Source organism: Magallana gigas, chromosome 3 (assembly GCF_963853765.1).
Source record: "Magallana gigas chromosome 3, xbMagGiga1.1, whole genome shotgun sequence".
In the NCBI taxonomy this organism is placed as follows: Eukaryota; Metazoa; Mollusca; class Bivalvia; order Ostreida; family Ostreidae; genus Magallana; species Magallana gigas.
In genome coordinates, this window is record NC_088855.1 from 58,112,376 (window position 1) to 58,127,941 (window position 15,566).

General features: G+C 33.6%; 2 protein-coding genes across 3 annotated transcripts; one reads left to right on the plus strand and one right to left on the minus strand.

The window, feature by feature from the left end:
- Positions 1-3: 3 nt before the first annotated feature.
- On the plus strand, positions 4-2,858 carry Tlr4 (toll-like receptor 4). 2 transcript variants are annotated; one of them, XM_066077641.1, is made up of 2 exons: positions 4-176; positions 625-2,858. In XM_066077641.1, the coding sequence occupies exon 2, from the start codon at positions 628-630 to the stop codon at positions 2,719-2,721; it is 2,094 nt and encodes a 697-aa protein (XP_065933713.1). In that variant the 5' UTR covers positions 4-176; positions 625-627; the 3' UTR covers positions 2,722-2,858.
- Positions 2,859-7,519: 4,661 nt separating this feature from the next.
- On the minus strand, positions 7,520-15,496 carry LOC105325743 (cyclin-D1-binding protein 1 homolog). Its single transcript, XM_034482502.2, has 10 exons — positions 15,362-15,496; positions 15,111-15,173; positions 11,625-11,704; positions 11,454-11,535; positions 10,426-10,519; positions 9,677-9,747; positions 9,456-9,532; positions 8,199-8,507; positions 7,829-7,875; positions 7,520-7,706 (listed from the first exon to the last, which is right to left on the minus strand). The coding sequence occupies exons 1-10, from the start codon at positions 15,441-15,443 to the stop codon at positions 7,610-7,612; spliced, it is 1,002 nt and encodes a 333-aa protein (XP_034338393.2). The 5' UTR covers positions 15,444-15,496; the 3' UTR covers positions 7,520-7,609.
- Between the last annotated feature and the right edge of the window lie 70 nt (positions 15,497-15,566).

The following is a 15,566-nucleotide window of genomic DNA, read 5'->3' on the forward strand; positions in this document are numbered from 1 at the left end:
ATGACAATATATATTGACAAACACATAATAATATATCCTCCTGTTGAAAACAATGACAAATAAACTTGTACTGGGTTGTCAATCTTAATTAACATCATTTTATGTTTTCCTTCCCGGACACGACTCCGTGACGGACACAATAACCACGCTACAGAACCAAGGAAACAGAAAGGACGGTAAGGCAACACTTAACTCATCATTTACCATTTTGATTATTACAAGGAAAGATAATTTAAAATCTTGCTGCTCTATTTTAATTTTATTATACTTTATGAACAATGGAGGTTAAAGTTTTTCATATATAACAGTCTGCCTTATAAAAAATTGTTTTCATAGACCGGCGATTCAGCTGTTTAATCTTTTTAACAGCTTTTAACGGACAGCGATTCACATTTTCATTGATACGTTAAAATAAATTTTAATATGGTACATTTACTAAGGGGATAACAGTCCAAGTGACATTTAAAGAATGTCCTGTCTTGTCCTCATTTTTATCTTATTTGTTTTTTGTTTGTTTTGTTTTTTTTTTGGTGGGAGGGGGGGGGTTGTTGTTTTTCTTTTTAACGTACTCATTAGCTATGACTTCTGTCACGGTTGATTCATTACCTTTCTTTTGATAGACAGATTATGAAGTATTTACGGACGTTGACAGTTTTTCTGTTGTTGGTCATACATACGTGTACACCAGATGAAATGGCTTCAGCGTCACACTGCCCGGACTCCGTCTGTTTCTGTCGGGGTTTGGACACCGCAGACTGCTCTTACAGAAATCTCAGCAATATACCAAGTGGTCTCCCAGCCTCGATTCGGTCTCTGGTTATGTCGGGGAACCCATTGTATTCTCTTTCCGATGATTTCTTTCGTCCTGTAGAAAACCTTACCTTGAAGAATTTAGCTCTAGATAAATGTAATATTTTCAGAATTTCTACCTTTACTCTAGAACCATTGAGATCACTAGAGATGTTGGATCTTTCCAGTAATAAGTTATACAACGCCATGTTAGATAATTGTACTGAGAAACTGGGGTACTCGACCCTTAAGGTTTTGAACCTGTCGGGAAATTTGTTGTATACTTTAGACGCTATATATAATTTTTTGGAAAACAAATGGTTTTCAAATTTGACAGACCTTATTATGCAACAAAGTCAGGTTAGAAAAGTGGAAATGAAGAGTTTTAAAAATCTTCTTTATCTGCAAACACTTGATTTGAGCCAAAACGCCATAGAACAATTTTCTTCGTATGGATTGCCGACTCTAAAAACTTTGGATCTGTCATCGAACTCCCTTCCAGAATTCCCGAGGCCTTGCAATGGTTTAAATAATCCTTTTTATCCGAAATTAGAGAACCTACTTCTCCGCAGAAATCGAATCTCGGAGACCTATTTACTCGAAGATTACGGACATTGCTTAACAGCTTTGGTCAAATTAGATCTTTCTCTGAATCCCATTAAGATTATTCTGCCATTTGCTTTTGTATATTTTAAGGATTTGACATATCTATATTTAGAACAGCTTTTGGGTGTCATAGAAGTGAACAAGTTTGCTTTTGCAACCCTAAATCTACGAGAGCTTTCAATAGGAAACACTGTAAAGGGATACATGAATGTGGTTGATTTTTATACTTTTCTTCTTTACAATCCCTTTTTGAAAAATCTATCACTGAATAACATAAATCTATCTCTTGTAAACACATCAAGGATGCTTTCTAAGCTGACTAATCTAACTTCCCTGTCTATCCTAAACTGTAACATACAAAACGTCCCCACCTTAACAAATCTTCCATTGCTATCGTCGATTGATATGAGCTTTAATTCAATTCAGTCTCTGCATGCTGAAGCCTTTCAATTCCTTGGCAAATTAAAGTATATCTCTTTAAAGAGTAATGCGCTTACATCAGTTACACTTGAATCTTTACCAAGGGTTCTCTGGGATACGAGTGATGTTTTGATTGATCTCTCATCAAACCCCTTCGATTGTGTCTGTAGTTTGGAGTGGTTCAAGTTATGGTATGAGAACAATATGAAAAGAACATCCGACAACGCCTCTCTGTACATATGTAACACGCCCACACAATGGCAGGAGGTTCCCCTCGTCGACTTTGATACCGCTGACTGCCATGAGCTGAATCAATACGTGGTGATGGCCCTTATTATAGCCGGTGTGTTATGCCTTGTAGCACTCTCCTTTATCGTAGTTAGGAGATACAGATGGGATATAAAGTATTATATACATGCATGCAAGTACAACAAACTTACTTCTCCGCCGGTAAACTTGCGCGACGACTTCCTCTACGATGGCTTCGTCGCATACAACACACGTGACCGGAAATGGATCATGGCGGAACTGGTCGAACACGTAGAAAGGAAACATAACTACAAACTCTGTCTGCACGAGAGAGATATCATTCCAGGCGGGGTGTATGTCGAAGATGTTCTCGAAAGTATAGATTTCAGTAGAAAGTTCATACTGGTTCTTTCGAACAACTTCATGGATGACCAGTGGGGCAGATACGAGACAGCAATTGCGAGTCATACTTTGGCGGAAGGGGGTGATGGCAAACTGTTTCTCATTTTACTGGAAGACATCCGCTCTGAATACATCACCAGATCCCTGAAGGTCTTGCTAAAATCTATCGGACATGCTGAATGGACAAAAAATAAAAATGGACAAAAAATCTTCTGGAATAACGTTGTACAGAATTTAGAAAAATCCGAAAAATAATTGGGTTTTATTTTTTCACAAATTAAAATTTCTCTGTGGAATAACTAGTTTTGACATCCGCCACATTGTGACGCTAACCAATCGTGTTGTACGATAGAAGGAAATGTTATGGTAAACAAATAAACCATTAGGGTTAATCTTTGTTTTATTATTTTTATTTTTCAAGCTTTTATCAGGAATGACTAAAAAAGTTATAGATATAAAATTCAATTTAATTTTATATTCCCATATTTCACACAGAACTCCTCTTTTCGGAGGTTTGAATTGTCAAAATCGTTATGACTGTTCAGCCACTTGAACTGATCAGTATCGTTACTAGTTTATAGAATATGAGTAAAATAATGCCTACAGGTTGTGTGTCGTATGAGCAAATATTGATTATATATTTTATTTTACCTCCTTTATTTTTGTTTTTGGGTCTTTCCATCATGTCTAGACAGTGATGGAAAAAACAAATATAGAGAATATAAACAAGAGGCCCATGGGTCATATTGCTCACCTGAGGAACAAAAGGTATGATAAATCAGCTTAATGGAGTCATAATACAAACAATCTGGACAATGTACAATAATACATGTAGATCCTGTATAAATAAAATCCATTTTTCCCCTTGGATATTCTTATGTTTATAATCATTAGTCCCTTTTCTAACAGGATGATTTTATAGTCATATCACATGATGAGTATTGCAGTTCTCAAAAAGTTCCTTAATAATTGTTTATATATGGGATATAAAGCTACATCAAACTCTAAAACTTCTTGTGAGGCCGAAGAATTGTCCTGGAGCCAAAGCCTTAACAATTATAAAGAATCATCTGGCTGATTAGTTTCTGAGAGGAAGATTTTTAAAGATTTACTCTATATATTCCTATGTAAAACTTTAACACCCCCCCCCCAATGTGGCCCCACCCTACCCCCAGGGATCATGAATTTCACAACTTTGAATCTACACTACCTGAGGATACTTCCACACAAGTTTCAGCTTTCCTGACTTATTAGTTTCTGAGAAGAAGATTTTTAAAGATTTACTCTAAATATTCCTATGTAAAACTTCGACCCCCCATTTTGGCCCCACCCTACCCCGGGGTTCATGAATTTCACAACTTTGAATTTACACTACCTGAGGATACTTCCACACAAGTTTCAGCTTTCCTGGCTGATTAGTTTCTGAGAAGAAGATTTTTAAAGATTTACTCTAAATATTTCTATGTAAAACTTCGACCCCCCCATTTTGGCCCCACCCTACCCCCGGGGTTCATGTATTTCACAACTTTGAATCTACACTACCTGGGGATGCTTCCACACAAGTTTTAGCTTTCCTGGCTGATTAGTTTCTGAGAAAAAAATTTATAGATTTACTCTATATATATTCCTATGTAAAACTTCGACCCCCATTGTGGCCCCATCCTACCCCCGGGGGTCATGATTTTCACAACTTGGAATCTACACTACCTGGGGATGCTTCCACACAAGTTTTAGCTATCCTGGCTGATTTGTTTCTGAGAAGAAGATTTTAAAAGATTTACTCTATATAAATTCCTATGAAAACTTCGATCCCCATTGTGGCCCCACCCTACCACCGGGTTCATGAATTTCACAACTTGGAATCTACACTACCTGGGGACACTTCCACACAAGTTTCAGCTTTCCTGGCTGATTAGTTTCTGAGAAGAAGATTTTAAAAGATTTACTCTATATATTCCTATGTAAAACTTCGAGCCCCCATTGTGGCCCCACCCTACCCCCGGGGGTAATGATTTTAACAACTTTGAATCTACAGTACCTGAGGATGCTTCCACACTAGTTTCAGCTTTTCTAGCTGATTAGTTTCTGAGAAGAAGATTTTAAAAGATTTACTCTATATACTCCTATGTAAAACTTCGACCCCCCATTGTGGCCCCACCCTACCCCCGGGGGTAATGATTTTCACAAAATGTCTCGTAATTTTTCATTAATTTCTAATTATCTCCCCTTGAAAACGGGTGTGGCCCTTAATTTTCACAACTTTGAATCCCCTTTGCCTAAGGATGATTTGTGCCAAGTTTGGTTGAAATTGGCCCAGTACACCCTTGCGAATGTTATTGTCATTTAAATTTTAGACCACGTGGGTTTATTTGACCCTTTCAGTTTCGCAGTAAAAATCGTGCCTCGTGTTTATAGTCTATTTAAGAGAATCTATGTACTTGTAGTCAAATATAAATTCTAGAGGTTTATTGATTTTAAATTTTATCTTCATTAATTGGTGGATAAAATGTGTTCTAGAAATAAATGTGACAATACAAAAAATAGCTATTTTTCTGCTGTTGCGACAATTAACATGCGTGGTAGAGATCCCCCCCCCCTAGAATTAATTTTCGATCCGCGCCTGACCTAGTAATAACATCAATAGTGAAACAGACTGTACTATTTTATGCAGACTGTTCCTTGAAAATGGCTCGATATACTATGTTTTTATGCAATACATTCACCCATTATTTTTTAAAAAAACAAGGTATTGCACACCACAAGCATCAAACGTGGCTATGATTTTATTAAGCAACCCAATGTTTATATTATCAACCACTATACACGTGGTTGACCACGAACGATAACTCTGTTCTGAATATCATCGTTTAATTTAAATAACCGCTAGACGGTGAAATAAGACATACATCTTAAAGGATGTTGATGTTTTAACATAAATCAAAGTAGAATATGATATGAAAATCGACCAGTACTTACGTATTTTGAGAATATTATCCGAACACTTATACTTCCGCTCGAATTTCACAGGAACTGAACAAATCTCGGTGAAGTCTCGTGAACTTTCATTCGAGCACCTCTGGATTTATTACATACATAGCAACGATAAAGAAAAAATTCCGAACACATTCGCAGGGGTGCAGTAGATCTTGAGAAGATGTTGAAAATGTGAAAAGTTTACGGACAGACGGAAAAATAAAATAAAAAAATATTCCTCAAGTATTTCCGAAAATGCCTTTCTTGGCTGTCCTCGGTGAAATAACGTGTATTTTAAACGAAATTAAGACAATTCAAGAGCGTCCACTATTTTTATAACGCTACCAGGTAGTATATTGAGGAGTTCAAGCCGAGTTATTTGATTTTTCTTCCTTCCTCACGTATGTTGAGTCACAAATGACTCGTTAAGGTATTCAATGTATAATGGAGGGATATTGAACAATTTTGAATCATTTTAAACTAGTTAAATATTTATTGCTAGATAACTATCAAAGTGAAATGAACCAAATTCACATGACAGACAACATATAAGGAGCCGGTCATTTTGCACCTAATTTTTTTTTAAAGAGTTATCTATCCTTGAATAAAAAAAGAAAATTTTAACTTCGTTAAAATATCTGCGGTAAATGATTCATTTTATTTCATATTTTAATAAAGAGAAAGTTTATGCATGTATTGACCAAGAGCGTTTTGCGAATTTTAAGTTACTTTTTACAATATCTTAAGAAAACATACGTTGCCCATAGACTTCAATTCAAAATTCCAGGTGTAATTAGTTGGACCATAATCAATATTTTGAAAATTCCTTTGGTGGACTATTTTTATTTTATAACACCTTCAAAATGATATCATGATTAAGAATATCGGACCATTCATTTATTTGGTACAAAATGTGGTCGTTATACATCGAATACCTTAAATCAATGTACATGTAGCACAAGAACAGTGCACTCACTATACTATATAAGTGTGAATATTTCAATTGAAACAAATACTGGCAGTTCAAGTTATTGCTGATCTGTACAGTATGTTATAATATTGCGGTGTTATTTTAACACGATTACTGGCAGATTACCGAATTATACAGTACACTATATAGGCGTGGTGTTATTTCAATACAAATACACCGGCAAGTTACTACCGATTTGTACAGAATACTGTTTAAGTGTGGTGTCATTTCAACACAATTCCTGATAGTTTACTACCAATCTGTACAGTTTTGTGCGACTGCGTGAAGATCCCGTATCGGTTTTTAATGTTAGAGGATAAAGTTATACTAAATAATGAAAGAAAATTAAGTATCTAAAATATTTACAATAGTTAGAGTTGATGGTTAATGTTTGGTCTATACAGCATGCGCAGGGGTTCCGCCTTTACCATTAAACCCAATACCCTCCCTGGCTAGAAAACGCACAAAAATGCTAATCTGCTTTGATTTTGTCAAAATCGACATTATCGACACCCGAGTATGATCACTTAATGTGATATAACATCAGAATAATTATAGTTGTAAACGATGGTGAAATGGTATCGATAAAAAAATGTATAATACCAAACATATAGCCACAGAATTGTTTCAGTAGCTCTACAAGAAATCGGGTTGACGAGAACCCGATTTTCCCATAGAGCTAGCTACAGTTTTGCATAGATTTGAAATGATGTATCAACAATCGTTGACCATGCTTACAATAGATGTTTTAAAATATCATTTCAAAATATCGTAAACGATAAAGTAACTTAGAAGGGGTTGAGACCAACAGTATTTTTTGAATTTGTCAAAAACATTTACATTAAAATGAACTTTCATCTTCACCAGAAAATTGAAGTAATATAGAAAATTCTTAGCGCAATAAAATAAATCTTTAAGTAAATAAATAAATAAACAAATAGTAAAGAAAGCATCAGAGAAGACATCGCTTACATGGACAGGATTTATTTAGGCCGTGTCTACTGTCAAATCTTTCAGTGTCATTATAAAATCTATTTTATATATATGATTTTTAAAAAAAATTCTGTTATTTATAAAAAAAAAATTAGGTTTTAAATACCAATTTTTTAATTACTATTTAAATCTTATTTTATTTTGGTAATAAAAGCAACTTAATGTACATGTTGAAATGTTAAAAATACAAACAAACTCCATGCATCTTTAGGTTACTTTCAGTATATTGTCATAGTTATGCTGGTTTGCTTTCAACAAAAACTCCAGCCACTTCTGATCATCCTCTCCCGTCATATGACTGGATCTGGAAGGGGAAGAAAACATTAACATCAGATTTCCCACAGTAGTATATATATATATCATATTTGATTTCCCTAAGATATTGTGTCTGCTAGTTTACAGGAATAGGTGTATCTGATAAGTTACCTCAAAAATCCCAAGACTGTCTGATGGATCTCAAATAACGTTTTTCCCTTAAATCCAAAAAATAAATGAAATATAAACTACGAAATTTCAAGTAAACAGCATATAATTAATCTAAAGTATATTCACCAAGAAAAGGTAACTATTGTTTTTTGGTAATGAATTTAAATACATGTATTTCAAAAGTAGTGGATGGTATTGAAGTTATTTTATATTGCTTTATAATAATGGAAATTTGTTGAAACATAATACTGATTAAATAGATATTTATCTTAAAAATATAGTTTAAATCTAAATTTAGTAGTTGTCACTGTTTCAGCATTCCAACTGGCTTGATAAGATAATAAAGGGTGTCATCAACCACTTTGCTTACTTTTTCTTGGACCTTGCACAGGTCGACAGGAGGGTAGAGGTCCATAATCAGGTCATCTACAGAGGGACTCAGCCTCTCCGACAGCTCCGCCAGTTTGTCCAGTTCCTGGATTTCCATTGGCCGCTGAGTCAGGCCATTTGATTGGACACAGTCTGTGGCTTTCTTGATGAGAGATTTTGTGGTTTTGATGAGGCCCACACAGGGTTTGGTCAGAGCTTTGTCTGATTCTGTCCACTGAGCTCCCCCTTCCCCACCCCCCTCCTCGTCAAGGTCACACAAATCGTCCTGGATACCATCCCCCTCAATGGCCTGTAGGATTATAACATACATTGTATGTATAAATCAAATCATTAATAAGGTACAAATTAACCCCTTTGATGATATCAATTAATAATGTTTATTGTTATACTTTCATGTTAAATACTGAAATCTGATTGGTTAAGACGCAGTTAATAATATTTTCTATTACCCTCAGCGTTAGTAACGCCCTTAGCAACGGGTAACATTAAAAAATGTTACATGCGCGAAAATTATGCGCGTACGGTTCGCTGTAGAATTGATGTTATTCCTATATAAAAGCAGTAAAATTTTCTGAAAAATTAAGACATTCAGTATAACAAAATAAATAGTGCCTCCGCTTCGCGTCGGTTGACAATGGTTTTCTCGGGGTGTCAGTTTCAACTGTTACCCTCCCAAACAGGCACTATTTATATAATATTTTATGAACCCTCTTCAATATCAAATTATCAATGATTTTGTAAATATGAGGAAGTTAATAGTCTTCAATAAATATAGGAAACATGTTCATAGACTATAAAGTGATGACCATCAGAAATCACATAACCTTAGTACGTGTACTTATATGGAGGAAAGTAAATGCAAATCAACTTTTCAATTGCTCGGGCTTGCAATAATAAAATCCTTGAATTTGTTTCAAATTAATTTAATATCATGTCAAACACTATAATTTGTACTTTACACAAAACTATCATAGAACATATTAGAACTCTCTATCATGGAATATATTACACTGTAGAACTCTCCACTGTATAGAGGGTCTTTTAGTTATCATACCGCCCAGTCTCCACACTGGACTATAGTCACAGTATCTAAAGCTGTCACTCTGATGATCAGTTATCTGACAGAAATATTAATAATACCTCTGGTCGGTGTTAAGAAGTAGTTGCTGCCTTGGATAAAATAACCGTTATAAAAAATGTTAAACAACTGAGTCCCTACTACAGACCCTGTTCCTACCTCTTCAATCTCCTCCAAGGCATCTTTAATGAGCTGAGAGCAAGTTTTCAGTTCCCTCACTACGGCATCTTTATCATCTGACAAACAACAAACCAATCAATTTTGACCAAGGTGGTCACATAATCTGATTTTCATTGATAATCAGAAATCCAAACCAGATGAGAAAACAGAGGAAAAATTGCAATTTAACAACATTAAGAATAGATTTCACAATTCCTCACTTTTTGGCATACTGGCAAACAGGTTGGCATCCTGCCAGACAGTCCCAGTAGATTGTAGCTGTTGTTGATTTCTGTGAAAGCAAGAGCCATTTATACATAGGATTATAATCTATCATATTAGATCCATTCATGGAAACATTATAATCTAGCATATTTGATCCATTCATTCATAGGATTAGATTCATTCATGCAAAACATTAAAATCTATTATATAAGATCCATTCATTCATAAGATTGTAAGCTATCATATTAAATCCTTTCATACATAAGATTATAATCTATCATATTAGATCCTTTCATTCTTTCATACATAAGATTTTATTTCATCATATTAGATTTAATGAATAAATTTAATTTCTACCTATGTTATATGATATAACATAACTTAGGGCAGTTTACACTTCATAAACCCTGAGGCACTTTAAAATATAGCATAAACTGTCCCAAGTTATGTTATACTCGTATAACGTAGGTAGACAATAAATTTATTCCTTATAATTTAAATAATTTTCTACTAATAAATAAGGCCTATTGCATAGTAAAATGATGTTAATTTGTACAAAATTTAAACATAATGTCAAGGGGATTAAATCAATACATTTTGCACCCGCCTTGTATTGTGATGTTGGCAAGTTATAATATACGATATATATGAACTTATTTAGCCAATCAAATGATGTGTTACAACCAGAATTAAATTATTCATTTATATATTCATCTGTTACAATAATAAAATCTGCATTGCATACCCTGCACATCCCTCTTGAATGTTAGAAATCAACTCCCTCATACTATCCAGAAGAGATAACACTGTATCTTTTGTTGACTTGATTAATCTCAACCCTGCAAAACATAACAAAAAGAGGCATTAAATCTTGTAATATAACAAGCAAAGGTTCACATACATACAGAAAAAAACCCTGCAATATATCTTAAAAGATACACATCTAATTCATTTTATTCATTTTTTCTAAGCCAACTGGTCCCTATACAGTTTTGAGACACTGTGAATATTAATTAATTTGAAAGTTGGTATAATTTTCAGTTATGAGCTTACTCATTATTAGGTCTAAGGGAGATAACTATAATGTTTATGCTAATATTAGAGCCCAAGATATAAATGAAGGGAAATGTAAGTATGAATATTGGATTGAATTCACATACAGGTCAAATTATTGTTTACCACTGACTTATAAATAGTATGCTCTATCCATCTTATAACCACTTCTTGTATTCATAATTTGATGAAAGCAATTGATCCTACACGGTTTTTTTCATTTAAAAATGTGAAACGCAAACATGAACAATTGATTTCTTTTTTGTAAACATGGCATAATGACTTCAAGTGTTTTGCTTGCATATTGTAATGATGTGCTAATTTAAAACTGATTATGATCTATACGATAATGCAGTTCATGACATCATACTCATATAAATGACAATTAATAATAAGATGTAAAAAAGTAGGCATATCTGGTCTTATTTGAATCTGATGATCTTAGTGATTCAAACAAAAGACAAATTAAAATCCAAGTTGACAAAAGTTTTTAGCATCATAGCATTGGAGCATTAATACTGTGCTATATCATAAAGCTGAAAGGCATATTACTAAAAAAGTAATTCCTAAATGGTGCAGTTCTAAAAAAAACTTTACAAATACAAATAAAAGATTAATTAAATATTTTTTATCACCCACCTTGAAAAAATCCATTGGTTAATTAATTAAGCCTTAATCTTATCAATTATCAAAAAATCACAGATGATGAGTAATGTGTACCTTGGGATGCTGGCAGGGTGTAAAAAAGGGAGACAAGGGCTAGAATGGCCTTTTCTGCTTGACTGAACAGAGAACTGCATTCCTGAAATGATACTGAAGTGTGTACACATATACACTAACAAGGAGTATAGGTCTGCCTCAGAATTCTTTTCATCTTTAAGTAGCTGATACCTTATCTGATGGTGCTGGACTTCCACAGAAAGCCATAGAAATTTTTGTAGCTTCATGGGAGATAACTTTGAATATCTTCTCTGTAAGCAAATAAATTGACAAGAAGATAAATTATTTTTACCAGTGAAAATTGCACATGCCTTGATGGATACATTTGTTTAAAGGTTTAATAACATATTAAATAAATCATAAAATCAACTGTGTAAAACAGAGATTGAATTAATTTAATTATAATCTTTAGGCTTTATAAAATTTAAAGTATATAGTTACTAAGTACATTTGATCCTACAGCCACACCATTTATGAGGTGGAATAACACACATGGAAATAGTCACTAAAATTAAAAGTATACTATGATAAATAAATTGTACATATGTCAAATAAGCCAAAAATTTGCAGTTTTGGGATAAAAAATGAAAACCTAAATGAATCAATTTAGTAAGTAACAACAAAAGCCCCTGCGGGATTTGAACTCAAGATGTATGGATCACAAGCCCAACATGTGATGATGTGTTATTCCACCTTATATGCAATTAACAGAGGGCTCACGTCCCCTTTGGGCAAAGCTAGTGTGTATAAGTGAGAATAATGAGAATTTTAGTGATTAAAAACTATGCTCTATGAACTTGAAAATCATCTTTAAAGATGGCAGTCAGAAGCTTTGCCATTCTGAATCACACACCTAAATCTCATTATCATCCATTGTTTATTTTGGAGATACATAACACAAATGTCTGGGTGATGCAGACTTACATCACCTCTAAAGAGTGAAAGCAAATTGTTTTGAAACTTTTATAAACCAAATGATTAATTGTCAAGCTGTGTCTGCCTCTTACCTGGTATATAAAAATTTGACCTCTATTGTGGCCCCCACCCTACCTCTGGGGCTGATGATTTGAACTTACCGGTACTTGAATCTACACTGTCTGAGGATGGTACAAACAAAGAAAAAATATTTCAAGCCAAATGATTTTTGGGGAAGAAGATTGAAGATTTTTCTTCCTTTATTTTAATGTAAAAATTTGCACCCCCCCCCCCCCAAAAAAAAAATAAAATAAACAAAATCATGAAAAAATCCTGAACTGTTATCTACTATACATTGTACCCAAAGACGCTTCCACACAAGATTCAGCTTTTCTAACCAAATGATTTTTGAGAAGAAGATTTTAAAGAGTTTTTTTCTATATAGTCCTATGTCATTCCTATTCCTAAAAAGTTGATCCCCTGTTGTTGCCCCTTCCTTCACCTGAGGATAATGGTTTGAACAAACTTGTATTTACACTACCTGAGGATGCTTCCAACGGTATCAGGAGAAAACGTACCCAGGAGAAAACGTACCCAGGAGAAAATGTACCCAATTTATAGGGTACGTTTTCTCCAGGAGAAAACGTACCCGGGTACGTTTTCTCTAAGAGAAAACATACCCTATAAAAATCATAATTATACTACTTAATAGTTTTTAATACTTTTAATACTATTTCGCATTATAAATATACAAAAATGTAAGAATTTTATAGATATATGAATTTAATACTTTATAATTTTAAAGGGGTTGGACATATTAAATAATTTTCAAATGCTACTTTCATGCATATATTTCAATGCATAGATGTATAGAAATATATTCATTTTATGAATTATATCTTTATAATAATTGTAACAACTTTTTTTTAGTACGAATGACATGTCATAAAGTGTTATATCAGTCTACTTCTTCTAATTATCCATTTGTCGGTAGCCTTACCGATTTGAGTTTCTCTATGCGAGATCCCCTGATTTTAATTATAGTGATAATTAAATACCTAAGCAGTTATTATTATGTAATATTATGTATTGTCTCCCCGCACAGGAGGTAGAAATATTCACTCTCCACACATTATACATGTCAGAAGCGTCGGGAGCAAATTGCCTGTTCGATGTTACATTTCGTAGTAGTTTCCATATATATATATGAATCAAACAAATATTTAAAAGACTTGGACTTGGTTTTATTAAGCATCTTTGTTTATAGATAATTACAATAAAAACTAATTATTTAACGGTTTCGTTTATGGTGGATTAATAGTCGACTAATTAAACTGCTCAGGCCATGTTCGTGTATGTGTATGTTACAAACTATTGTCTTAATAATTTAAGTACGTGACTATGCATTTAAAAACAACAGCAACAAATTATACAAATGTTTATTGTATATTTTATTTTGTTTCATTTGAGAATATCTATGAAAACCATTATTTATTATTTTCATAGTGCTGAAACGAATACCATAATTCAGTATTCAAATATTCATGAGTGCTATTCGATTCGTATTCGAACATTCGTATCATATTTGATATTTGGTATTACTAAGTAGGTGTATGTGTAGACTGCTTAAACACGTCAGTTCGAAGTTGACACTCTGACAAATGACAATGCATGAGTATCCATTGAATTGGATGCACATTTATTTTTTTATGCAAATAATAATATACTGATTTTTAAATTTCCATCAACTACAATCAAAGGATTTATTACTTCTTTAATAATATACTGCAGTCCTAACACCTGTGTGAGACCGATACGTAACTTCGTAAGTCAGTCCAAATATTTTCACCATGTTTGATATAGTATATCGAGGTATCTTTTAAAAAAAAAAACTTTCGATGTACCTTTCATTATTAACTCTCCGTAGCTCACAATCGTTCAACCATTTAAGCAAATTATTTTTTCAGCGTCTATTATGAATTGATAAATCCTGAATGTTTGTCTCTGTTCGATGTAAACCCTGCTTTTACTTTCAAGATAAACAAGCATGACGGAAGAGTTTATTACTCGGTTAAGTAATAGACTCTACCAAGCATGGCAGTCATAGATGGCTTGTCTTTACTTTCAATCAGAGTAAAATGTTTCCAGCTTCTCTTTTCCATCGTAACAAAGTAACACGATGCTGCATAGTTTACAGTGCTTAATATGGGTGTTAAACATGTGATCGAATATTCTAATGCTAAATATACATTCGAATATTAGAAATTTACTATTCATTCGCGAATATTCGAACATTCGTTTCAGCACTACCATTAGATTCTTCTTGCAATTTACTACTGATATCATCTCTTTACTTGCCTCAGACGTTTTCCTAAGCACGCTATCCAACCTCAGATAATAAAGCTTGTTAACTTCACGTCAGATCGAGAGTTGCCATTTTTACATGTAAACAAACTGCACCACCTAACTTCATGGGGCTGGTGATTGTGTTTAAAAGAATATTTGAGGCAAGTAAAGTGACGATATCGATACTAAGTGAAGTGTCCAGGGAATATTTGGGAATCAAATGTTTCTACAGAATGTGTTTGGAAATAAGATTAATTAGTCCAAAACTAGCGCAATTTTTTGTGTGTGGTTGAGTTGCAATTATTTTTTTTTTTACCAAAAAAGGCACTGTAGCTCCCAGGTTGTCGATTCGAACTTTTTCAGACCTGGCCCTACAGACCTGCAGCTATCACTTACCCATTTCACTCCAAAGTTTTTCAGCATCAAAGTTTTCATTGTCTTTCCGGTGAGTGCTGTCATCTGTCGTAAAATAAAGAGTGTGTCAAACGATGCGAAATTCTTTGATACAAAAATGTGGTAAAAGGAATACGTCATAACATCATAAAATAAAGATTTATCAAGTATTTGATATGCTATTTTTTTATGACAAATATCAACTCTTAACGTTAAAAGATAAAAAACTCTTCTTTCAAATTTTGGATAATTACCTCTTAATTGTCGTCTCACTAAATCAATGTTTTGGAGGAAACTTGTGACAGGAGACACACATGCTTTTCTCTCCTCTGCCATACCGGATGTTTATAACGCAAATAAATAGATGAACAAGGATAGTTAAAATATTAAATCCGAGAAAATATTACCAAGTTTTCTTTGTCATTGAGGAAGCATCCGGCAAATTTCCAAAATTTTATC

Excerpts from the sequence above, each read along its gene's own strand:
- Tlr4 (XM_066077641.1), top strand. The coding sequence starts at position 628 with ATGAAGTATTTACGGACGTTGACAGTTTTTCTGTTGTTGGTCATACAT.
- LOC105325743 (XM_034482502.2), bottom strand. The coding sequence starts at position 15,443 with ATGGCAGAGGAGAGAAAAGCATGTGTGTCTCCTGTCACAAGTTTCCTC. Across the intron at positions 9,533-9,676 it reads GTTTGCCAGTATGCCAAAAA|ATGATAAAGATGCCGTAGTG; the intron begins GTGAGGAATTGT and ends GTTGTTTGTCAG. Across the intron at positions 7,876-8,198 it reads TGTGCAAGGTCCAAGAAAAA|GGAAAAACGTTATTTGAGAT; the intron begins GTAAGCAAAGTG and ends TTTGGATTTAAG.